Below are 26,620 nucleotides of genomic sequence, written 5' to 3'. Positions count from 1 at the left end.
AAAGATCAATCGCCGAAGCCGGCTAATCAGCGTCTAAGAGGCCCAAAATTTGCCTAAAACCACATAATATATTATATAGGTTTTTTTATTGTCTTAAAATTTTAATTTTTTTTACAAATTTGAAATATTTTTCAATCAATTTCGATCTATGAAGATGATGAATATGTCATTGATTTTGGTTTGCTTGATATAATTTTTTTAAAATAAATATGGAGATGAAAAATAATAATTTGATATTGAGATTCAAAAAAAATAATCTTGAATTGTGCCTCTTGTTTCAAACCACTTTTTAGAAGTTTGAAAAAAGTAAAGAAAGTCGCTATTTTACTGTACCTTGTAAATCAACCGATCTCAGCCGTCCATTCGGCCCAGCCATCAATCCGTCATTCACATGTTAAACCTACCGCCTACATATCACCACCGCGCAACAGTTCTAAACTAAACTCTTCCTTTCAACTCATTCGTATATTAATAAGTAAATCGCAATAAAAAGAGAAAAAACCCATTTTCTCTAATTTTTAAATATAAAAAATAATTTGCTTTATCGGATTTACGGAGGCAGATCGATATATACTCAGTCGTATACGTATTTTTTTGGATCTGAGACTCGTCGGAGCTCGCCGGTGCTTAAACCCGAGCGCTTTCTGGTTTTGCATGTGGAAACTATAAAACGATCCCGGCGAGTCCTTTTTCTACCGTCTTTCACGCTCTAGATCTTTCGGTTCTTGTTTGTACGAAGTGTTTGTTCATTTTACACAGTGGAGAACCCCGGAGTTCATGGTGTTTGCTTTGTTTTTCCGGGGGTTCACGTGAAAGAACTCGACAGGTGAGTTTTTTCGGAATATTTTATTCTTTACTTATGTTCTTGCAAGTAAATGCGTTTTTTTTTTTTTGCGTATGTGACAGTAGCTTTGTGGTTCTTGGTTTTTGTTTTGATGTGTGATTTTATTTTGATGACAAACACGGAGATTTATGGTTCTCTGTTTGAGGTTTCATGCCTATTCTGATTTTTCTTTTGTTTTGCTGTGTTATCAAAAGTCAAGGGTGCTCACATGTAGAATTGTTGTTTATGTTTCATTAGTGAAATGCTTGCATCAAGTTAAGAATTTTGCATTTCACGTGAGGATATTTTTGGAGTCTTCTTTTTTTGCTGGGAAAAGAACCTAAACATGTCTGGTAATCCTTACTATTGCGTTGTAATGCCCGGTGGGCTTGATTACTTTATTTTATTTTTGGAGAGGGGTCGAGTTAATTAGCAACATTAATATGATGATAAAAATAAGAGCTTACTGTAATTCTAATTTTCTCATTTCACTCGAGAACCTTTGAAAAGATATATCTTGTGTATTTCTTGTATTACCTTTATTGTTTGGTTTCTTTTTTTGATCAAAACAACCAAATGCTGCATCAGTACATGTTCACATGCATCCAAGTGTGCTATTTATACAGATTAGCTTCATTTAATTTCGGGGGACTGTAAATATCTATAGATTTAGGGAAGGATTAAGAAATCTAGAAGTGAGACAGCATAACTTCGTCTTTGCACCTACTGAGGCCGTAAATTTATTGGATAAAACATGAACGAGACATCTTATGAGGGAGTTTTGGTGGATATTATTGCGAATGTGACGAGGTTCATATAATTTATGGAAACTTTGGTTAATTTTGGTTAATTTGATGCGAGCATACCTGATTGGATCTAATTGTCTGGGGTAAGGCAATCTTGTCTTGGCTCTGTGGCTAGGTGTTAAATTTCTCATTTGGTTATGTGGACTATACCCTAGGTAAAGGTTCAAATTTCACTGATAGTTGTTCATGATATAGAGGTAGTCTCATTATCATGTCACTGTTAAAGCCTTTGGCTGGTGACTGTTCAATAAGTCTGCTGAAAAGATTGAGTTTACAAGTAGCCACCAAACCATCTTGAAATATCATTGTGAATTTCTGACAATGGGATTGAGTTCTTAATCTAGAACGTTTTATGGATGTATATAATTGTGGAGCACTACTTTGCACATGGTTGCATCTCTATTCTTTAGACTTGATGTTATACCTGATAATAAAAAAATTGCTCGCACTGGATCAAGTATGATGATTTAGAGAGTTGTGTTGTTTATGGGAACAAAATAAAATTCACGTTTCATGTGAACGGTTGTGACTTGCTAATGAAAAGGTTTGTTCGCGTTCTCTTTCATTAGGTCGGATGGAACTTGGTGACTCGCTTTTGAAATTCTCTTCATATGAAAACAAGTTGGTACTTTATAACAATCAGTGCTACTTTTTCTAGCAGCTGTAAGTTCTATTTGTATTAATATTCACATTGACTGACACTCATGGAATATAAATACAGACAATTTAACATTAATGTATGACTTTCTATTGTTTTTCCCTTCTTTTATAGTTTTTATTATGGGATCAGCATTGTGAGCTAATTATGGCCTCCAAAGGTCCAAGGTCTAAACTTGACCATGAGTCACGGGCTCGGCGACAGAAGGTGACAGCGCTCAGTTTTCTTTTTATGTATTTACTACATTAATCAACCAGCATATGATATTGAAACTTCGACTTGGGCTATGGTAGCATATAAGTTCTTTTATTTCTCAACCTATGCCATTAGTGAATATTTTTAAGAAACTAGATCTTGGTGTTTTTTGTTGTTCAAAATTCCATGCTGATTGAAAATTTGGGGATGGAAGGGTTGTCTTTGAGATTAAATGGAATTGAAGTATCATGGGTTTGATTTCACATGCTTTGAGTTTGATCGTATAGATACTTTTTATTAATATGTATAGCTTCACGCATTTAGTAGTGCCTTGTTTGTATCCTTGATGCATTCAATTTCTTTTGTTTTTTTTATAACAAATGTGTGCTTGAAATTGTTCAAACTTTAAACCTGTGATGAAGTCATGACTCATGAGAAACCAAGTAAACTGCCAGGAAGCCAGTTGGTTGGTCTATGCATTTAATAATTGCCGATTCTTCTTCTTATACAAATGTAAGGATTCGTGCTTGTTAGTTGTGCCTTTACTTGTATCCTTGATGCATTGGACTATTCTTTCAGCCCCGAATGGTTCCAACCCATGACATTGTCATGACTCATTAGAAGCCAACTACTGTACCACCAAGCAAGTTGATTGGTCTATGCGTTTAACAATTCTTGTTAACTATGTAATAGTTTCCCTGTCTAACTTTTATTTGCATAAATGAGAGCTAAATTGTGTATTTTAAATTAAAAAAACCTTCTACAATTTTATAATCTTCCAATGTATTGCATTTTGTATAAACTATGTCTCGACCCTGTGTATTCAAACATCATGCGGACGGTATATGCTGAACACATCTGCTGTGGAGATAAAGCGAAAAGGCATGAATTTTCGTTTTGTATGAAGTAGCAGCTGGTAGAGAATAGGAAATAAATGATCCTAGTAATGGCCTGATTTTACAAATTTTGACTGTTTTTATTATAGGCGCTTGAAGCCCCAAAAGAACCAAAACGCCCTAAAACTCATTGGGATCATGTCTTGGAAGAGATGATCTGGTTATCAAAGGTAACCAAGTGTGTGTTATTTAACCTTACACTTATCTGGTGTCATGGTTTTGAATGTTTAGAGCTTTTTATGCTAATGGTCATGGTGCTCCAGGACTTTGAGTCAGAGAGGAAATGGAAACTTGCTCAGGCAAAGAAAGTTGCAATGAAAGCCAGCAAGGGCATTCTGGATCAAGCGACAAGAGGGGAGAAGAGAGTAAAGGTCTAGTTTTATACATTGTTTGTAAAGTTATTATACCGCTTCAATGTCTTATGCTTAGACATCGATTTAGTTTTGCATTAATTTACTGATGGTGACACTATCTTTAATTTTGCCATCGTGCAATATTTTGTGATGCCAAGTTATAAACTTGTTCAGGAAGAGGAACAGAGGTTGAGAAAAGTAGCGCTGAATATCTCAAAGGATGTTAAGAAATTCTGGATTAAAATAGAGAAGCTGGCAAGTCATTATTTCTTGTACATTATTACATTTTATTTGGTTATCTTGAACTTCACGCTCCAATAATGGGAGATTCTTCTTATTATGGTTGATTCAGGTGGCGTACAAGCATCAGCTAGAGCTAGATGAGAAGAAGAAAAAAGCTCTTGATAAGCAGCTTGAGTTTCTTCTAGGGCAAACAGAGAGGTAAAGTATGCTTCTGACAACATTTTGGTGTCTTCCTTGTGAAGCTATCTTGTGTATCTAAAATTTGTCACATATTTCTGTCTTTAGAAAGAGCTGTTATATGCAGATTCACATTAATTATTTTTCCTGCTTAAATACTAAGTTCACCCTTGTTAATTGACATCTGAAATGACTACAATACCATGCAAATTGTTTAGGTACTCGACGATGCTAGCAGAGAACCTTGTGAACTCGCCAACTCCTTGCAAACCACCTCACCTTTGTACTGTTCGAGAGAAACCAGATATACTACGGAAAGGAGATGATATTGATAGAACAAAATCTGAATCAGATGCTGGTGAGTGGTGATTTTTGGTCAGTTGATATTTCTTTTTGAAATCTCATATGTTTGTGTAATCGCGTCCGTATCTCAATCAAACTGATAATGCTAGGATCCCAGTCAAATGCCCCTGGTTTAGATGAGGACTATGATGTACTGTCTGAAGATGAATCAGTAAGTTGTACTGCTTTTCTAAGTTAACTTTCTTAAAGTATATGTGCTTTGAATTCTTGTCCATGTGGTAGGTACTCTGGGATTATAGTTCCCTGAAAATTATGGCATCCATCCTCTGTGCATTTTTTTTTCACTTGAATTAAGTTTTCCTCTTGATTTATTCTAGTTTCTATGGTACTCAGATCAGCAGTTGACTGGTCTCTTGCTTTTTTCCTTTTCAGTTTCAATGCTTAGAAAACAATGCACCTAGGCTTCAACTTGAGTAAATTGGGGATACTTCTCACTGGGTATCATGTGCACCATAGTTCAGTATTTTCTTGTATTGCTTTTATTGTTGTGACCGTTCTGCATTTATGGCTTCTGTGGCATGTGAATTTCATTACATGCAGATATGCACCATCTTGACCATGTAATGCTGTGTCTCTTAAATGGATGATTTTGTGTTCGGAGTGTATTTGTGACAAACTGCATACTGTGACCTCATCTAATACCTTGATTTTGTGATAAAACCTTGTATGTTTAGGATTTTATTTTTACTTGCACAAGTTCCCCTTTCGACTTTAGGTAGATGATGAACATACTATTGAGGAAGACGAAGCTCTGATCACCAACGAAGAGAGGGAAGAAGAGCTGGCAGCTTTGAGAAGTGAAATTGATCTGCCTCTTGAAGAGATACTCAAACGTTATACTGATCAAGAAGGTGCCACATTTTTTTTGGTCATTGTTGCAAATCTATGGCCCTATGAATTTTTTACGTACAATAGTCCATAAAATGAATTGTTGTCATTCTTAGCTATTTAAACAGATATCCAAGCTCTCATTTTTATTAATTGACGATGGTGATTGCTGATAATGATGATTGATAAATATTGTTTGGTTATGTATCTTCTAGTTCTTAGGGATGAGTGGGGTGGTCGTGTCTTTGAAGAAAGGAACTTGTGTTTGCCTTCAAATCTGTGGGAATAAATCACTTTAAGGTTACGAAGAACACTTTACTTGAAATGGCGTGATTGCCTTGATTCTTATACAAGATACACGGATGAATGGATTGATAATTCGTTTTGCTTTAAATTGGAGTCTCCCTCTTAATTGTGTTTTACAAAATTGTCGAATTTGCATCATTTGGTGCAGGAATGCTATATTAGAGGAGCCCACTGATAGGGCTTCTTATTTCTCTCGTTGTAAACCATGCCATGCATATTTATAGCACACCAAAGTGGCGAAGTTGAAATGATGATGTCCTATTTTTTTCAGGGGATTACATGGAAAGTCCTTGCCCTTTTTACTATAAGAGAAGATGAGTCCTTGTCCTATCTTGTTGTAAACCAGTTGCCATGCATATTTCTAACACATAATGTGAACAAGGTCGGCGATATAGGTTTCCAATTTTCTTCCAGGAGACTACAGAAAATGTCCTTGCCCTCTCATTTGTTTGATTAGAGAGGATAGATCCTTGTCCTCTCATAGTGTGTATTTAATTTATGTACCAGTAAAAAAGTCTAAAATTAATATTTGATGCCACGGTTTCGTAAGCCTGCTGAAATTTGGATGTGGATGTATATATTGATTGTTTCTTTATCTGCTATGTTTGTATGGTTACATTTTGTTGATTATTCATTTCATTGTTTCTCAGCTAGCCAAAAAAAGAGTCCTGACAAGATTGATAATGCACCTGGAGCAACCGATATGAGCAATTTCAACAGTATGCATGTTTAGTAGCTGTTCGCTATGTATTTAACTTCTTGTTCAGTTATCTCATGTTTTGTCCAATTTTAATCAGGTAAAGAAGATATGGAATGTGACGCTGAGTTAGAGAGAACTGGCTCGCCAGTGAGGCATGGTTGTCGTTGTGTAAGTTGTATGTGTTTATGTCTTCCGTCACAAATTGTCATGTGAGCCCAATACTTAGCCTAACACTCCTTGATCGACTTATGCAGGTCAAAAGTAACGGTGTCTTGTCTATGTCCGAAAACCATTACTCAGAGGTCGAGACATACAAAAGGAGAAATTCTTTGAAGAAACTTCTCGAGTCAGAGAAAAAGCCGCTGTTGCAGAACTTTAATGATGAGCATGTAAGAATATGTTACTGGGAAGTTACATTTATGTTGACCTTAAGCGCACCAAGGCACCCTGGTGTGACCCGTACAAATCATGAGGCGTGATGAGTTATAATTCTCTAGAATCTAGATTTTCAAAAGAATTCCCATGAAAAAAGATGTTTGAAGTTCTCTTACTTAGAGATTTTGACTCATGCATGCTTAAAAGCACTTCCTGAGCTTTTATGGCCTGTGGTTCATTGAAGTGCCTCGTTTTGGCACACACCTGGTTCACTTTTAACAAATGTGCTTGAGAATGTTTTTTGTGGTTAATATCGGGGATTTGTCCTTAGCATCTTTAATGCTTATAGCTGATTTGTCCGACCATTGGCCATTAGAACATGATTGGCTTTAAGGTGTCATATCCCAAGTAGTTTTAATTAGCACCACAAGTGATGTAAGGTCAACCTGAAAAAATCTAAAAATTGTTGCTTTATTTGGAATGATGCCCCTTGCCTTAGAGTGGCAGCGTAGTTTTGTTTTATTGAATCTTGTTACGCAGTTATTTTGCTTATATATCTCATACTGGAATCACCCTTTGAGATTTGTATATAGCGTGTGGCCATGCATAGCTGTTTAATGTTCTCATCTACTTGTGTGATTATAAATTTTTAATTTTGGTAAATTCCCATGATTATTTACTTCAATTTTTTTAATAGGATGACGATGATTTTGTACTTTCATCTGGAGAAGAAAAGGAGAACGACATGGTATGTTATTATCTTAATGATGGTTAAAGGTTTCATTGTTGCATGTCCAAGCACTTCCATTTCTCATGCAATGATATCTAGAATTTTTATGTTGCTAAATGACGATCCTGTAAGCGAGATCTGAACCTGAGCCATACTATTTTTTAGCCATCAAACACATTTACCGACTATTGTTTCTCCATTCCTTCTCTAGCTCCAAGTACTCCTTTTCAAGAAGTATCCTTGCCATTACTTGAAAGAAGTTGGCACTTTATTTGGGAGTAGCCTGAAATGTTTCAAAATTGTGATTAAAATGTTCTCTCTTTTCTATTGATGCCTACCTCGACTTTCAGGATGATGAAACAACTCTCTTGGAGGAGGAAGAATTAGCAAATGAAGAATCAGACGATACTGGCAACGAGGTGAAAACCATGAAATCATGTATCTGGAGCCTCTATGCTCCCTAGTTTTGATACTATTTTATTTATAGCGTTAAAGTTTGGGTAATTATAATTGCACATACATGTGCTGCATATGGAATAATCACACATTTCCAGATTGCACTTCTGCATAAGGAAAGTGAAGTTCCGGTGGAGGAGCTGATTGCAAGGTATAAAAAGGTACGTTGATCTGGGCTTCATTTTTTCTCTAATTGTGCACATGAGATATTGATTCTCCTGTTTCCATTCAGGGTTGTAACTCTGGTGAAGATGCAGGAGTTGACTCTGAGTCCTCACATGCTTTTGGTTCTGAGGAGTTTCTGGATTCATCAGCACATGGATGCTCTGAACTTAAGCAAACTGGTGATGAATCTACTGGCTTGGAGCGCGAGATATGCCCTCGTCTGCAAGATGACGAGGCTGAACTTATGGGAAAATCTGGAGAGGATATTCAAAGTGAAGATATAATTGCAGATGCAGCAGCGGCAGCCAGGTCAGCACAACCGACGGGTAACACATTCTCAACAACAAAAGTGCGTACAAAGTTTCCTTTCCTCGTCAAGTATCCATTGCGGGAGTATCAACATATTGGCTTGGATTGGCTTGTGACCATGTATGAAAAGAGATTGAATGGAATTCTTGCCGATGAGATGGGTTTGGGGAAGACAATTATGACAATAGCATTGCTTGCTCACTTAGCTTGTGAAAAAGGAATATGGGGCCCACATCTTATTGTTGTCCCTACTAGTGTCATGCTCAATTGGGAAACAGAGTTTCTTAAATGGTGTCCTGCTTTCAAAATATTGACGTACTTTGGAAGTGCTAAAGAGCGGAGATTTAAGAGACAAGGATGGATGAAACCTAATTATTTTCATGTTTGCATAACCACTTACAGGCTTGTCATACAGGACTCGAAAGTTTTCAAGAGGAAGAAATGGAAATACCTTATTCTGGATGAAGCTCATTTGATAAAGAATTGGAAGTCACAAAGGTGGCAAACACTTCTTAATTTTAACTCAAAAAGGCGTATTCTTTTAACAGGTACACCATTACAGAATGATCTAATGGAACTCTGGTCTCTTATGCATTTCTTGATGCCACATATTTTTCAGTCTCACCAAGAATTTAAGGACTGGTTCAGTAATCCTATATCTGGGATGGTAGAGGGACAAGAGAAGGTAAATAAAGAAGTAGTGGATCGGCTGCATAATGTTCTCCGTCCTTTTATTCTTCGTCGATTGAAAAGGGATGTCGAGAAGCAGCTTCCGATGAAACATGAACATGTTATTAGTTGTAGACTTTCGCGAAGACAGCGTAATTTATACGAGGATTTCATAGCTAGCTCTGAGACGCAAGAAACTCTATCTAGTGCTAATTTTTTTGGAATGATAAGTATTATTATGCAACTTCGTAAAGTCTGCAATCATCCTGATTTGTTTGAAGGCCGTCCCATTATTAGTTCATTTGATATGAGTGGTATTGATATGCAACTGAGTTCTTCGGTTTGCTCAATTCTCGCAACTTTTGCATGGTCACATGTTGATCTCCGAGGCTTGGGTTTTGTTTTCACACATTTGGATTTCATCATGACTTCTTGGGAGGGTGAAGAAATTCAAGCTATTGCTACTCCTTCAAGTTTAATTGAGCGTGGTGCACACATTTTGGAAGGAACGTCAAGCTTAGCTAACCATAAAGAAAAGCTAACTGCAACAAATACTTTTATGGAGATCCAAAAGGCACTCTTGAATGAAAGATTGCGAGAACTAAATGAGAGAGCAGCATCTGTAGCATGGTGGAATGCTTTGAGGTGCAAGAAAAAACCAATATATGCCACTGACTTACGAGAGCTTGTTACTGTGAAGCACCCAGTCCGTGATATTCATAGTCAGAAATACAATCCTTTGTCTTGTCTATATTCATCCAGAGTGGCTGACATGGTGCTTTCTCCAGCTGAAAGATTTACAAAGATGGTTGATCAAATTGAAAGTTTCATGTTTGCAATACCTGCTGCCCGTGCCCCTCCCCCCATTTGCTGGTGCAGTAATGGTGGATCAACTGTGTTTATAAAGCAAAATTACAAGGATAAATGTTCTGAAGGTCTTTTCCCGCTTCTGACCCCATTTCGACCTGCCATAGTTAGAAGACAAGTCTATTTTCCTGATAGGAGACTTGTTCAGTTCGACTGTGGTAAGCTGCAGGAGCTCGCAGCGCTCCTCAGAAAATTGAAATCAGAGGGTCACCGTGCGCTGATATTCACCCAAATGACAAAGATGCTTGACATTTTGGAGGCCTTCATTAACTTGTATGGTTACACTTACATGCGTCTTGATGGTTCCACTCCGCCTGAAGAGAGGCAAACACTTATGCAGCGGTTTAACACAAACACAAAGATTTTTCTTTTCATTTTGTCGACACGCAGTGGTGGTGTTGGCATTAATCTAGTTGGGGCAGATACTGTTATCTTTTATGACAGTGACTGGAATCCAGCCATGGATCAACAGGCCCAAGATAGATGTCACAGGATAGGGCAGACACGTGAAGTCCACATCTATAGGCTAATCAGTGAGTGCACCATTGAAGAGAACATTCTGAAAAAGGCTAATCAGAAGCGTGCTCTTGACAATTTGGTTATACAAGGTGGAAGCTATAACACTGAATTTTTCAAGAAACTAGACCCAATGGAATTGTTTTCAGGCAACCAAACAATTCCAATAGAAGATGCACAAACAGATAAGACTGTCAATAATGGTGGAGAGATCAATTTATCTAGTGCAGATCTGGAGGCTGCTTTAAAAATTGTTGAAGATGAGGCTGACTATATGGCATTGAAGAAAGTTGAAGAAGAAGAGGCTGTGGATAATGAAGAATTCACAGAGGAAACCATTGGAAAACTGGAAGACGATGAACTAGTTAATGAAGATGACATAAAGCCAGATGAGACTGCTGAGCATGCTGAGTTTAACACAAAATCAGATGAAGGTTTCATTATTAGAAGCCATCCACTCGAGGAGAGGCCTCTTGTTTTAACTGGTGAAGAAGATGATGTTGATATGCTGGGTGACGTCAAACAGATGGCTGCAGCTGCTGCTGCAGCAGGACAAGCAATCCTATCTTTTGAGGATCAGCTGCGCCCAATTGACCGGTATGCTGTACGTTTTCTAGAATTATGGGACCCAATTATAGATAAGGCAGTAGTGGAATCACATATTCAGATTGAGGAAACTGAATGGGAGTTGGAGCGCATTGAGAAGTTAAAGGATGATATGGAAGCCGAGATTGACGATGATGAAGAGCCTTTAGTCTATGAAAGTATGAATGCCCTTGATTTGGTTTTTCATGTTTTGTTGAAATATCTAATCTTATTTAGTTGAATACGTTGAGTGCTTAGTGTAGTATTTGTATGAACTTAAGCCAAGAATTGTTATTTATTTCACATTTTATTTAAAATCTGTTTTTTCAAGAGTTATACTCAAATAACGTAATATTTTTTATCATCTTTTTTTCAGGATGGGATACTGATTTTGCAACAGAAGTATACAGGCAACAAGTTGAAGCTCTAGCTCAACATCAGGTTTGGCATGAACTTTAAACTTTTATAAAGAAAATGATTATACGTTTTCATTGGACCATGTATCTGTTTTCGGCGACTCTCTTGTTTAAATGAGAGATACATCCCCAGCTTTGCATTTCTTTATTGCCGTTTTACTGATGTGATCTGGTATTAATTATGTTTCATAGTTAATGGAAGATCTAGAACGGGAAGCCAAGGAGAAGGATGCTTTAGAATATAGAATTTCAGATTCTTTCAGGTAAGTAGCCTTTCTACAACGCATTTTATATTTTTCAGAGCAACGTTCTTGACATAGTTAGTGCGATTTGACTTGTGGATATGTTTGGCTGGTAAATCTCTTCTTGTGGTGCTTGCTATTTTGCATATCAAGATACTTTTCTATGTCAATGCATGAAATAAAAATTGCATTGAATTATTTGGGTTGAATCTTCTGCATAATCATTTGATTATGGAGAATTAGAAATTTAAAACATGGAACAGGCTATCTTGACAATTAGTAACATCCTGAAATTTTCCAGTCAATGCATTTGCTAATCTGGCTTGTAATAATGTTGATTTTCTGGTAGATTTACTAGACATCTTACTGTGGTTCTCCTTGTAGATTGAAATTTTGTGTACTGTGAGTAACATTTACGTCCATATAATATATCTCAGTTTGATTTAGGATCTTGCTTCCTAGATTACCTGCATGAAAATGATTACATTTAGTCATACTAGGATGAGATATTGCATGCATGTTACTTTGTTGACATATAGAAATTTAGTTTTTCTCATTGGAGCAAATTATTATTTAAGATATTATCTCCAAGTAATTTTGATTCATACAATCTATATATTGCTGTTTTTGCATCAACTGTTCTTTTTCTCAAAGCAGAAATGACATAGCTCCTAAACCCAAGTCGAAGAAAAATAACAAAAAGGCCAAGTTCAAATCTTTGAAGAAAGGGGCTCTAGTTTCTAAACCTGTATCTATCAAGGCAGAGTCATCCACTGAACCAATGCCCATAGATGATGATTTGATTTATGATGAGATGATCACATCATCTGATGCTTTATCTCCAAGCTCAACCCGTGAGAAGAAGCGTAAACCTGCATCAGATGATGACGAGCTGATGAGCAAAAAGAAGTCTAAAAAAGAAGACATGCTTCTTTATTCCAAATCTTCCAGCAAATACTATAACAATCAGGATAATTGTGTAGTTGATCTTGAGACTAAGCAATTAAGTAGGGGCAAAACTCGCGGGAAACTATCTATTTCTGTTATGCCTCTGAAACGGGTTTTCATCATAAAGTCAGAAAAGTTAAAGAAGAAAGGGAACATTTGGTCTAAGGATTTTCCTTCACCTGACCTTTGGTCAACACGTGAAGATGCTGTATTATGTGCTGCGGTTCATGAGTATGGCCCAAATTGGAACTTGGCTTGTGAAATATTGTATGGAATGACTGCTGGCGGATCATATCGTGGCAGATTTCGCCATCCTGTCCATTGCTGTGAGAGATTTAGGGAACTAATTCAAATATACGTTTTGTCTGTTGGTGATGCTACCAATACTGACAAAGCGGTTAGTGTTGGTTGTGGGAAGGCTCTTCTTAGAGTAACCGAGGTATGTTTGCTTGAAGCAATTGTTCCTTAAGCTGCTGAATTGAAGACATACTTAGACAAACTGCAATGTCTAGTTTCAAGAATTTAAATCATTTAATGATACAAACAACTATTTCGAATGTCGGTTAATGTTAGGTGAGTTTCAAGATATAGCTAAACCTAGTAAAATTAGAATGGAGAAAAAAACATGCTTTATCCGCTTAAACTATTTGAGGTAAAATGGTAAATATGCTGCATAGGTGTCTGCACTGTACCGAGATTATAGTTTGCCCTGTATATCATTTGAATCCAGTAAAATTTAAATAACTAAAGTCTAAAAGATGTTTACCGGGGTTTCCTAATAAAAAGAAACCCTTAATAGAATAACCGAAGGAGTGACCTGGATTAACTTGAATATGAATGTAACAAGAAGCTCAAACAGCTAATGCCTCTTTAAAAACTAAGAATTTGGGCTTTGGCAGATCTGGCATGCTATTTGGACCAAGAAATTTGTAATCATTATGAATGTTCACATAACCTCTATAAAAGAGAAGCAATTTTGGCCGCAGATGCTTAGTGAATGCAGCACTCTTGGTCACCAGGTGTCTTGGAGTTCGACTTCACTTCATCCTTTTTAAAATTGTCATTGGTGAACCGATAAACTTGATCTTTTGGTTTTATATAAGTTACGTTTAGTCTGCCCTGTATGTTCCAGAATGTAGTATTTCCTTTTTTTCTTCATATCACTTCCCGCTGATGTTTCCTTCTGAGTTTGCAATCAATGTGTACCGGTGGCCTAATCCCTCCCCACTTCTCAGGTGTTCATACCAAAAAAAGAAGGGTATGACTGGATTGGACATCCCTAATCTCCAAATTTGTGGAGTATTAGAGTTACTTGCTATTGTATCTTGTTAAAAAACCAATGACATCAAGTAGAAGTAGTTGTACATATGCGAGCTATCGTAGGATTGATACTCTTTTTGTTAGTTTTATGTAATTGCAAATAATTTCCTTTGCAGGATAAACCTTCAGGTTTTAAAAAATTGTTTTCATTTCACTGATTGTACCTTCTGCAATTTATTTGAGCATGCTTGCTTCAAGTAGCCCTGATTTTCTGCTCACATTTTCTTCTGTTTTTCTCAACATTCTACACGTGTTTCTTTTACTCTGTGGCTTGATTTGCAGTTATTTTAGCTCGGCAATTTTGTACATTTCAATTCATTCATGCAGTGTTTCCTGCATTAGGATAATATGCGGGTGTTGCTTAGCGTTGCTTCTGAACTACGAGATCATGAACCACTACTACAAAAGCATTTTTTCGCTGCGGTTTCTGCTGCTTGGAGGTTATCACGGCCCAGCCTTAAGAAAGGCTCTTTATCTACTCAAAATGGCTTTTATTCTTCTCCACAGTTCGGTACTACGTTCAACCATCAGAATCCCTCGAGGAAATCATCAGAAATGCTGGAATTTACAAATTTATATCAGTGTGGGGTCTTAGTTGCAGCCGCCCTAGATGGTGACTGCAGTCATCAAACTAATGAACGATCAAACATTGTCAACCAAAGCAATAAGCTTTTGGCTGCAAAAGAGCGATTGGATATCACTCTTGCACTTCAAGGAGAGAGGGATGAAATAACTCCCCTTCCCTCTATTGTTGATCTTTCAATTCTTGGCCCAGAGCCCTCCCCCATCCTCGAAGATGCTTGCTAGTGAAAATGGTAATTTCAAATCTTCCTGGAGCCTGGTTGAAAACCAATTCAGGTATGACCTCCTTCATATTTAATTTTAGATTTGTGCAATCTTTTATGGAAATTGGTCAGGGTAAATTCAAATAAGTCAACCTCTTGTCAAGTCATCATTGTCTTGTATATGAACAATTGACCTTTGTTTAGGCTGACTATCTGGCGCCTCCATCCTACCACTTCAACTCCACCTTAAAACCCTTTCTACTTAAGTTTGTGGCCCAGATTTTGTATGTTCTTTACGAGGAGGATTATAAAATTGGGAGATATATGGTCTATTTGCTTCACAAATAGTTTTGATCTGCCATCAGATTTTCACTTGTAAATACTCATATTACTCCTATTAGCATTACTGCATGTTGCTATTTTCGTTTTTGCAGAAATCTCCTGTCCCATCGTGTTGAAGGGTTATTTGGTGAGGACTTGCTAGAATTTACCATTGGTGACTCTGGGTTTTGGACTCCACAACGTCTTGGGAGACAAGAGCTCCTTGTTTCTGAGTTGGTCAAGCCTTCTAAATCAAAGTTAAAAAGAACTGGTATTGAGAGTGCTGATTCGCACTGTCTTACTGCCAATCAAGTATTCCAACCTCTGCCATTGACAGTCAGTGACTCTAGTACGAATTTTGATGAATTGCCATCTTGTTTCCATGATGATGGTGGACTTGAATGTGATAATAAATATCTGCTTGGTACGGATAGTGAAATTGCTTCTTTGGGTTGCACGTTGGGAATAGATTCACTCCAAATTTGGCCAGATTTGATATCTGAACTGGATGATTGGTCAATATCACCTGACTTTACTGATATTGGATAAGATTCGATGATGCAAAACCAGAAGCCAGTCCTGGTCATGGAGTAGCTTTTTTTATTGGAAGGGCTCAATCTCATGATGGAGATGCTCCCGCCACTCCCTGCCAATGAAAGTATTCATTACCCGAGGCTGGGGAGGATTGCGCTGTGCTGTCGAAGATTTAATTACCGAAATGGCCTCATTTGAATATTTGATGTGGATCAGTGGCTGTTTTGTTCCAACCTCCAAGTGGTTTTTTCACCAGGGACGTTTGCTTTTTAGAACGGCGAGAGAGCAAGGTTGCTCCGGAGGATATACATAAAATATACTGTGTTAGACATTGAGAAGAGGGAGGGGGGATATAATATGATCACAGGTAGGTTTTAGGTCTAATATTCTTGCAGGTGGTATTCGTGCTTGGTGGTGGAATGGCAGGGTGCTTTGCCATTCTGGGGCACATTTCTATTAAATTTTTCATTATTGAATGCTTGGGGGGCTAGCACATTTATCTATCTGTTAGCAGAAAATTATTTCCATCTTCCCTAGTATATATATGATATTTGCAGTCGGCTATTCATTTATTTTCAGGGTCCTTATAATCTATACCAACTCGTTAACCAAAAGAAAGAAAAATTTTCATATCAGGTTAAAAACATTTATCTCAAGATGCTTGAGAAAAAATCAACATAAAATAAGATTTCTTTTTTTTTTCTTTTCAAAATATTTTTTCACGCATCGAGTCAAATTATGTGTGCCGTAAACATGAAGCTCATAGATATGAACATAAATCAAGTAAAGAAGTATTTTTTAATACCTTCCCAAAAAAATGTCAATTTGCATTAGTCAATGATTCGATCCAATTGCATGTTAGATTTTGGTCCGATTAAACTCGAATTCATTGACGTGGGATTAGGGAAACGGGTGAACATTTGCTTGGTGAAGTGGCACAATCTACTTTCGAAAGTTTTAAAAAAATATAGATGTATTTTGCACTGAAGCTACAGATGGGCCGTCGATATGGGCTTTTGTGAAACCATATAGGCCCATCTATCAGCAAGTGCACGTGACTCGGCACGAGATCTCATCTCAAGTGAAATCCAACTCATTGTTAGATTCCAAGCGCCGCAAGTGATTTCTGTACTGTAGCTACGAGGAAACCCTTTTAGGAAGCTGCTAGTCAATCTCGCTTCTCTGCTAGAATTCATCACTTCTCTTCGTTTGTTCGGTCTGGTTTTTGGATCTGTCAGCTTCGGAGCTATGGATACTCGCAAGAGAGGAAGAGGTGAATTCGGTCTTAACGGGAATGCCGGTTTTAAGAGATCCAAGCCAGGTTTAAAACTTTAAGCTATTTTTTGCTCTTTGATACTTTTTTTTTTGTATTTGTGTTATATATTTTTGTGCTCGAGTATTGTCTTCTGTCGTAGGCGTTGTTCCATTTTCATGTGTTGTTATTATTATTGTTATTATTTTTTGTTTACTTGGTTTTTCATGGGTAAATTTGTGGATCTTTAGTAGTATTTTTTACATGCGGTGATTAAAATTATTAGTTAAGTCGTTTTAATTACTATTCACCCTGAAATACTTCAGTTATTAGAAAACTGTTTGTCGATCCTTCTGTGTATACTGAACAATCACTCGTGAACGTAGCACGACCAGATTTCTCTGTTTCTTGTGTTCTTTGAATGGAGCGATACTTTTTTCCTCTTTACTTTTTAAACAATTTGTCACGATGAAATATTCATGTAATTCATATTGAGCATATAATTTTTTTTTCTGCCTTGTAAATACCATACTTTATACCTTATTAATGAAAAATGTGTTGATGTTTTCTTAAAAACTAATTATGCTGTTATTAAGCAAATGATGGTACTGTTCATGGGTATTGCCCCACACATTTACATGTTTACACGCATACATGAGCAATGTCAAGAATCTAAGAAAATTCTAACTCAGAAAGAGAAATTAATGTTTTGTAACAGAATTGGACTCTTTGTCAAGTGGTATAGGAAGCAAATCGAAGCCATGCACCAAGTTTTTCAGGTTATAATCTCAACCCACTTAATATAAAAATTGAATTTAAATGTTTTTCCACTTTGCACAAGTGGTAATTACAATTTATGTTTCTATTCTGCATTCATTAAAATTTTCCTGGTTTGGTACTTAAAAGGGTTTCGCGTATAGCTCTACAACGCAAGTTATATAAGTGGCAGTATGTCACAGTTTTTAGTATCCATCTCTTTTTGGGTGCCAGACTATTTATTATACCTTTGTGGTAACAATGTTGTTCAACTCTGATGCTTTTGGAGAGGGAACATCATTTACTAACATATCATGAACATTTGACGTCAATATAAGCAGCAGTGTTTGTATATTTTACCATTTTGGTATCAATATATTGATTTTGGAATGCTTCTATATTTTCATAGTCAGAAAATCTCTCAAAGAAGCATTCCACAAGTCAAATTAGATGGATCTAGAGTTTGAATAAGGATACTACCTTTTACATATTGGTGTTCAGCTTTTATTCTCGACAATATTATATCAGTTTATGGTGTTTTACGGTCTTTTTAGAATTTTCCAAGGTTCTAAAATTTGCTAGGCGCTAGTTGGACGCCTAACGCCTTGGCCTCCTAGGCGGGGACTAGGCGCCGCTACTCGGATTCCATGCTATCAAAATAATAAGCTGAAGTTTGGTCTGTTAGGACAAGACAACAAATCATAGTTTTTGTTGGACTTTGGTTTATGACCTATAAAAAAATTTTCAATTTTTTTATTTAGGCTATAAATTTAAATTAAAAGCCTATTTTTTTTAAAAAAAAAATCCCAAAAAAAGCCAAAAAATTAAAATAACAATTTTCAGCAGCCTAGGTCTGCCTAAGTCCTCCTAGCCGCGCGCCTAGGTTGGCTGACTAGCACTTCTTCGGTGCAGTCGGTCCGCACCTAGCGCCTAGGCGGCCGTCTAGGCTGATTTTTTGAACACATGAATTTTCCCCATTGATTTGTCTTTGACCCTACTCCGACTGGTCTGGGTGTAATTTGTTTATTTTTGTGTGATTGAAAAGTTCGTGGAGGCTTAGAAACAATTATTGGGTTATTTTAGTTTCCTTGGACGAAAGGAAGATAAGATAAAAACTGGAATTATTACTACTATTGTTACTACAACGATTATTTTGCTTCTGCATCCAGTCAATTCCTTGTTTGTGATTGTATCTTTCCTGCTCAAACTAACCATGACCTTTCCTTGAATACCACATGCCTGCAATGTTACTATTAGTATTTAGTAATAGGCAGATTTTAGTAGTATGAAGGTGAACATTATGTAATTAGGCTTCGCTCTTATGCCTGTTGGCAGAAGTAGCAGCATAAAACCTTTGTGATTATCCTGCCCCTTTTGCCCTTCAAGAGAACGTCTCTAATTTTCTTTTGTTATATGTGGAGGTTGTTCATTTCATTCACGATTTTTAATTAATGAGTGCGTAGGTGCCACATATAACAGAGAACTAAGAGCCATCCTATCCGTGCCTGGGGGATGCATATGAATTAAATATTAGAGGAAAAATGGGCTTTTAAGGGGATTAGGATCTTAATGTTGTCTCTTGTCAGTGATAACTGACACCCTTAGTGCCTCTTTTGAATTTGAGCTTTCATGATTCTTATGACTTAAGATTTGAATTTGGCACCCACTTTTTGTTGTCTTTGTTATGCATTAGCTGCTGAAGTACAAAGGAGAATTCCTGTTTAATTTTTTTTCCCCATTTTTTGCAACTTTACCTTGTCAACCACTAATGAATATATGGTTAAATGGTATTATGGTCAAAACCCCACTGAAAAATTAAAATTAAATAAATAAAGGACGGGAATTTTACTTCCTGTATGGATGCTTTAGCCCCATTCTTTTTTACTTCACACTAATCTTTGAACAAATTCTTACACAGAAAATGTCGTATCTGTTGCCGGTAGCTTATAACCCATTTGAAATCAAGATCTCAAATTTGGGATGAGGTCTTGCGTTCGACCTAATTATAAAAAACCCCCTTCCCCTAGCTCAAAATAAGGTCGTGTCTCTCATATGGTGCAATCCTCCTTTAATCATTTGGAAGGACTTTTTGGTTACATAGATGAAATAATTCTGATTATGGAAGATTTTTTTCTACTATGCAGTTCTTCTGGTTGTCCCTTTGGTGATAACTGCCACTTCCTCCACTATTTTCCCGGTGGCTATAAAGCTGTTTCCCAGATGATGAACTTGGTTCCTCCAGTCAACAGAACAGTGGCAGGACCACCGGCTATTCCGAATGGTTCTGCTCCTGCAGGCGTTAAAACCAAAATATGCAACAGATTCAACTCCGCAGAAGGTTGCAAATTTGGTGACAAATGCAACTTCGCTCATGGAGAGTGGGAGCTCGGAAAACCTATTATGCTATCTCATGAGGATCCTCGTGCTGTTGGAGCCGTTTCTGGTCGTTTTAGTGCCCCAATGGAGCCACCAGTGCCAGGACCTGCAGCCAGCATTGGTGTGTCAGCCACTGCCAAGATCAGTGTAGACGCTTCCCTAGTTGGTGCCATCATTGGGAAAGGTGGGGTGAATTCCAAGCAGATTTGCAGGCAAACGGGAGCCAAGTTAGCTATTCGAGATCATGAAGCAAATCCAAATCTCAGAAACATCGAGCTGGAGGGTACATTTGAACAAATTCAGCAAGCTAGTACAATGGTGAGGGAGATAATTGTTACTGTTAGTTCGGGAAATGGCTCGGTGAAAGCAATTGGAGCTCCTGGAGGAGGCCCTCCTACACCAGGAAGCAACTATAAAACCAAGCTTTGCGAGAACTTTTCCAAAGGGTCTTGTACGTTCGGGGATAGGTGCCACTTCGCACACGGGGCTGCTGAGCTACGTAAAACAGGGCTATGAGTAAATTGCCTTTCACATGCTTCAAACAAATGCAATTGGGTTTTCCGTACGCAGTGCTGCTGCAGACCCCTAGAAAATGCCATCTGAGTTCTTGTATAAAGAGATATTTAATGTTGATTGTTTGCTATATTGTCTTGGATTCGAACCTGTAGAATGCTTTGTTTACTTATTTTGCCTGAAGTATTTTCCATATCGTGAATTTTTCTGTTTTTAATTGGATCGTGGCTATCGTGAAGTCTTTACAGACATCAAAAAGAACGTTTAGAAGATTGATAAGTGCAACGGATGACTGAATTCATCTGACCCGAATCCTTGCAGGAGTTGGACGTGGTCAGGTCCATAAACAGATATACCATACTCTTTCCTATAACTTCACGTAAAATGGTTTCGTTACATTACGTAAACCCCATAGTACATAAACAGAAACAAAGAATTAAAAAGGTCGCTCTGGAGGAGTAGCCTGTGTGCGTTATCATAAGTGGTTATTTACTTACAACCACCCCTCGTACCGTACAAATAATTACCATATAATACAGTCATACGTATGATATAAGCCTAAAATTATTTTACATGGCACCGTACAAATAATCACCATATAGTACAGTCGTACCGTACATGAATGAGACTTGACCGTGCCTTCGGTTATGTTTTGTCTGATCCAACACGATATATGAACATGATCGACCAAAAGTCCAAACCAGCATAACTGTAACTTATGAGAACAAGACTAAGCATAGAAGATTTGGTTATGTTGAACTGGAGAGTTCCAAGTCTAATCCGACATGGCTAAATTACATACAAGGTCAAGTTGGTCATGGTTATCATACCAAGTCGAATTGGTCTCTCTGAAGCCAAGTCCAGTCGGGCATTACTATTTGAAGGGAAAACCTAGCCGGTACTTTAATTGCAAGCCGGTTCTAAAGAGAAAAAAACCGAACGAGAAGGATAAAAGGAATAAAGAACATTATATTAGATAGAGAACACATCACACAACCATACATGTTTATGCACAACCTTGCACTCTTTTGGATACATACACTAATAGACCAGTTAAGCTAATCCAAATGTTAGTGTCGAAAAGGTTAATCCGATCATGACCCAAATATATTTGGTTGGGTACCACGTGGTTTATTTCAATGATTGTAGACATCATAGAAAATACTTATAAAGTTAGCTCGAATGATGATCAATTTGTTGCTCCTAGTTTTTATATTGCTATACATGGTAATAAAAATTGGTTTTGACATAAGAGATTTTAAATCACCTAAACTTCATGAAACGTCTACTACTAATTTTTTTTTAAGCTATTTTCGAAAATTACAATCAACACATGCATTTTAAAAGATCATTTACTACTAAAGGAAAATAGCGCAGTTAAATAATTTTAATCTCATCAAATTCCTGGACTATGGTTTTAAAGAAACTCAAATGTAACATCCAAAAGCCTATTAAATCATCAACATAATAAAAGATGAAAATGTATAAAAATAATAATGTTTCAATCTTGACTCATAAACATATAATTCGGAAAACGTATAGTCTTCGGGTTAACGTGCACACACCCAAATCCACTTACTCAGTCTTTGGTGCCTCCAGTCTCCACATCATAATGCTTACCTGCATGATTCACACCTAGTGAGTCTAAAGACTCAACATATCTGAACCGTGATAACAAGTACATATACATAGCATGCAACAGTGAAACGAACTGTAATTAAAATACCTTTCATGATCTTAAAAGCATGAACTTAAACATAACATGTCAAAACATAAACGTATCCATAACATATCACATTATATCCACATATACCTATTCATTTCCTTTTATTGAATTCAGTTCATTAGTTGTGACTTTTGTATCAGCTCTAATTCGATGGATCCATCTAGTTTAACCGCGGTACCCGGCGGCCACCAACGATAGTTTTACCCATCCATGCCTTGACCTTACATGTTCGTATTCGTATTGGTCACAACCAACTCCCTTCCTTCAAAATATATCATCGTATTCATTACTCATGAAAATCATGCATATACGTATAATTTCTTAAAACCAAGCATGCAACGTATTTTCTGTATTCTCATAAAAATTTATATTCGTAATAAGCATAAACATTTTAAACATGCAACTTTTTGTGACCAGGGCACTGCCGGACTGCTAACTCGACCCGCGTGCAAAATGATCATTTTGCCCTTAGAAACCTTAATCGACCAATTTACCCATGGACCTTAAAATTTCGACCCGGAGTCAACCAGACTTAATAAAACACCTCAAAACATATTTAAAACCATTTATTAGACGTAAACTCGAGTACATGAAAGAACTTCTATAATTCGTTTTAAAACTTGGACCGGAGTCCCGGTTTTAACTCGAATTAACCCGAAACTCAACCAAAATATCCAGATTTAAACCATGACTTGAACCTACATGACCAGCCCTTGAACCACTTGTTTTAGACCGCCTAAGACTCTCAAAAATGACCGAACAACGGCTAGAAAATTTATGCGCAACACATCTGAACCCTAGTTGCTCCTCTTGACCACCCTATTCGATCCTAGGCACGAACCAGCACGTCCAGACCTTAGCCAGCCACCATAGGACCATGACCAGACCCACGTGCACCTGATTGGACTACCCACAACGAGCCATGCACGCAAGAACACAACATCGCTGATCATGCTTCCCACGCGTCTACACGCCTAATCGCCACAGCTTGCACCTAACCCTTCGAACCAGCCTAGCACCAACCTCCCAGGACCCTGAATCAAACTCTCCACTGTCCGAACCACGGCTTGGAGCATGCCTGCACATAGCCACCTTGACCCATCCATCGATCGAACCCCCTCATAACCCAAAACATAAGTTCTGATCGCAACTCTCACACAACCTGTTCCCGATTTGTTTCTCACACCTATGCACCTTCAACTAGACATGTTTGAGCCTTCTACCCATCGGTCCTAACAGCACTTTGCAACAAGAGTCAAAAACGTGAGAATCATTTTATAAAAATCGGTTTTCTCCATGAACAAGCATTCGAAACTCACATAAAACATTAGAACGACAATAAATCATGCACAATCCATCAAAAACTCGTATTATGGTGTGAAAGACGAGAAAATGGAGGTATCAGGTCTGCCTTTGCGTATATACGCTTGAAACCTCGATACAATCGCGTAGAACGGGCACCGAAGGGACGGGGAAGAGTTCCTATGAATTATTTTTGAGAAAACCGAGCACAATGGCTGCTGAAATGCCATGCGCTGCTGCTGCTGGAACTTGGGAGGGCGGCCGAATGCAATGAGTGAGGGGATTAGGGTTTTGGGGTGCGGTTTGTTATAATAAGATTGTATGATGGGCCCTTAATTAAAAATAATTAGGAAGATTAGGAGTTTAGGCCCAATATAATTTAAAGTAGGCCCATTAAGCCCAAAAACATCCTCGAAAAATATTTCATATAAGTATGTTTTTTAAAATATTGCCCGATCTATCACAAAACCCTCCGATTTGCTAAAAAGTGCATAACGGTTTAAAATATGATTCGATGAGTGAAAATACTCTACCAAGGTCCATTTTCAAAAAATCACATATCTGTACATCATATTAAATAATTATTTCATAAAAACATTTTTCCTTAACTCTCCACTGTCTCCGTTCCTCGTCCGAGCGAGAAATACTGCTAAAAGCCCTAATAAATGAAATCTTAACAACCATGAAATAAAACACCTATCCATTCCATGATCATGCATTTAATGCATTAAAAATAATTAACACATATTTTAGCAAAACCCTATATAGCATACAGTTAGGTTATGTAGTTCGAATTTCCTAGAATTTAAAATTCCTCCCCCTTATATTGAATTTCGTCCTCAAAATTTAAAACGTACTGAATAACTCGGGGTAGCGACTTCTCATCTCTGTCTCGGTCTCTCAAGTAGTCTCATCCTCAGAGTGATTTAGCCACTTGAACTTGACCATCTGGATCACCTTGTTCCAGAGCCTCCTCTCCTACCTGTCCAATATCTGGGTAGGTCTTTCCTCGAAAGACAAGTTCGGAGTCAACTGTAGAGGCTCATAGTTCAGCACATGCGAAGGATTCGACATGTATTTTCGCAGCATCGAGACGCAGAGCACGTTTTGAACTCCCGCCAGATTCGACGGTAATACGACTATGTAAGCTAGTGTCCCAACTCTCTCTAGGATCTCGAATGATCCTATGAATCTAGGACTGAGTTTTCCCTTATTCCCAAATCTCATCACACCCTTCATCGGTGTGACCTTCACGAATGCATGATCGCCTACTGCAAACTCTAGATCCCTGCGCCGCTGATATGCATAACTCTTTTTTTGGCTCTGAGTGGTCTTCATCTTGTCCCGGATCTTGACCATTAGCTCTCTGCACTCTGACTGACAATATCTGACCCCAACTCTGCTTTTTCCTCTACCTCATCCCAATAGACTGGCGACCTACACTTTCTCCCATTAAGTTCCTCATATGAAACCATACCAATAGATGCCTGATAGCTGTTGTTGTACGTGAACTCCACGAGAGGTAGTTTCGGTTCCCAGCTGCCCTGGAAGTCGATCATGCAAGCTCTGAGTAGGTTCTCCAAGATCTGAATCACTCTCTCGGACTGACCGTCGGTCTGAGGATGGAAGGCTGTACTGAATAACAGCTTAGTACCCAATGCATGATGTAGACTCTTCCAGTATGCAGACTTGAATCTCGGGTCCCTGTCTGACACAATGGACATTGGAATCCCATGCAGTTTAACTATCTCTCTGATATACAGCTCTGCGTACAGAGTCATGGTGAAAGTCTTCTTGATCGGTAGAAAATGTGCTGAATTAGTGAGCCAATCAACTATCACCCAAATGACATTATACCCTCCAGCTGTTCTCGGTAGCCCTGCCACGAAATCCATGGTACTGTTCTCCCATTTCCACTCGTGAATAGGGAGCGGTCTCAGTTTTCACGCATGTCTCTGATGCTCGGCCTTAACCCGTTGACACGTCAAACACTCAGACACGAAACACAAAATGTCTCGCTTCATGCCCGACCATCAATATAGAGACTGTAAATCCTTATACATCTTTGTACTCCCTGGGTTAATGGAGTACGAGTTGTTGTGGGCCTCTCTCATGATATCTGCTTTCAAGGAATCACTGCTAGGAAGCCACAGTCGGTCCCAATATCTGACTAAACCATCCTCAACCGAATACAACCTCAGGCCTTTGGACTCATCCCTCTACCTCCACTTCTGTAACTGCTCGTCAGAAGTTTTCCATCCTCGAATCCTATCCCTCAGTGTCGACTGTACTGTCAGGGTAGAAATATTAGGAGCGTCGCCTCTGGCATACACTGCAAGCTCAAAGCTCTGAATCTCTGCCTGCAATGGTCTCTGTACAGACAACTGAGCAATCACTGCATGCTTTGATGGATCGGTTTGGGTATCTTTGAAGGTGCTTCAAATACAATATTCTCAATGAGATGCAATAGCTCATGTTCTAAGAATGTAAACACCGATGAATTAGATCGAGTTTGATTTTAAACCAAGCGGAAAATACTTGAAATAATTCTTTCTTAAGAAAGCTAATAACTTTAAAGTTTTTGACTTGTGTAAACTGATTAACTGATATAAGGAGGATCAGTTCTTGCATATATCAGTTCAGCTATGGTGAGAACTGAACTGATGACTGCTCGAACTGATCAAATCAGTTTTAAAACAATAGTTAAACAGTTAATAACACAAGATATGTTTATCGATGTTCTAAGACTTCGACTGCTCCTACGTCACCCCTTCTACCACCTCGGGTAGGTTTCACCAGAAGATTTTGATTTATACAACACTTTGTACAAACACAGTCAGCTTAGGACTTATCCTACTGCCTAACTGAACTCTTAGTCTAGACTGAAGGAAACACCTTCCATCCAACACTTGTTTAACGTCTATGTGTCAAAGACTACATACACAAGTTTATTGTCTTTGTGCAAGACTCACTCAACTTATCAGTACGCTCAATTCTCTGTATATGTGAGTGATGGTGTGTGCGTGTGTGAGAACTGAACTACGAATACGACACGAAAGTGTTCTCACATACTGAGAATTTTGCTTCTATACTAAGCAGTTGGCATGCC

General features: G+C 37.9%; 2 protein-coding genes across 2 annotated transcripts; both read left to right on the top strand.

The window, feature by feature from the left end:
* The first annotated feature begins 618 nt into the window (after positions 1–618).
* Positions 619–16,158, top strand: LOC142529237 (protein PHOTOPERIOD-INDEPENDENT EARLY FLOWERING 1-like). The gene is given in 23 exon segments (XM_075634713.1): positions 619–826; positions 2,199–2,292; positions 2,402–2,494; positions 3,468–3,548; positions 3,642–3,749; positions 3,906–3,986; positions 4,084–4,172; positions 4,370–4,509; positions 4,604–4,665; positions 5,230–5,365; positions 6,299–6,367; positions 6,446–6,516; positions 6,603–6,737; positions 7,421–7,471; positions 7,804–7,872; positions 8,008–8,070; positions 8,142–11,199; positions 11,397–11,461; positions 11,629–11,699; positions 12,336–13,065; positions 14,289–14,726; positions 14,728–14,804; positions 15,166–16,158. Coding segments are annotated over 21 exon segments (6,090 nt in total). The 5' UTR covers positions 619–826; positions 2,199–2,292; positions 2,402–2,434; the 3' UTR covers positions 15,602–16,158.
* A 521-nt stretch (positions 16,159–16,679) lies between these two features.
* LOC142529247 (zinc finger CCCH domain-containing protein 14-like) lies at positions 16,680–20,685 on the top strand. The gene is made up of 3 exons (XM_075634724.1): positions 16,680–16,907; positions 17,557–17,617; positions 19,739–20,685. Exons 1-3 carry the CDS (start codon positions 16,835–16,837, stop codon positions 20,484–20,486), a joined length of 882 nt encoding a protein of 293 aa, XP_075490839.1. The 5' UTR covers positions 16,680–16,834; the 3' UTR covers positions 20,487–20,685.
* Positions 20,686–26,620: the final 5,935 nt, after the last annotated feature.

Source organism: Primulina tabacum, chromosome 2 (assembly GCF_025594145.1).
Source record: "Primulina tabacum isolate GXHZ01 chromosome 2, ASM2559414v2, whole genome shotgun sequence".
Lineage (NCBI taxonomy): Eukaryota > Viridiplantae > Streptophyta > Magnoliopsida > Lamiales > Gesneriaceae > Primulina > Primulina tabacum.
This window is presented reverse-complemented; position numbering and strand designations above follow the sequence as displayed.

Bases quoted from the DNA above. Each gene is read 5' to 3' on its own strand.
- LOC142529247 (XM_075634724.1), top strand. From the start codon at position 16,835: ATGGATACTCGCAAGAGAGGAAGAGGTGAATTCGGTCTTAACGGGAAT. The intron at 16,908-17,556 runs GTTTAAAACTTT...GTTTTGTAACAG, and splicing joins TTTTAAGAGATCCAAGCCAG to AATTGGACTCTTTGTCAAGT. The intron at 17,618-19,738 runs GTTATAATCTCA...TCTACTATGCAG, and splicing joins CCATGCACCAAGTTTTTCAG to TTCTTCTGGTTGTCCCTTTG.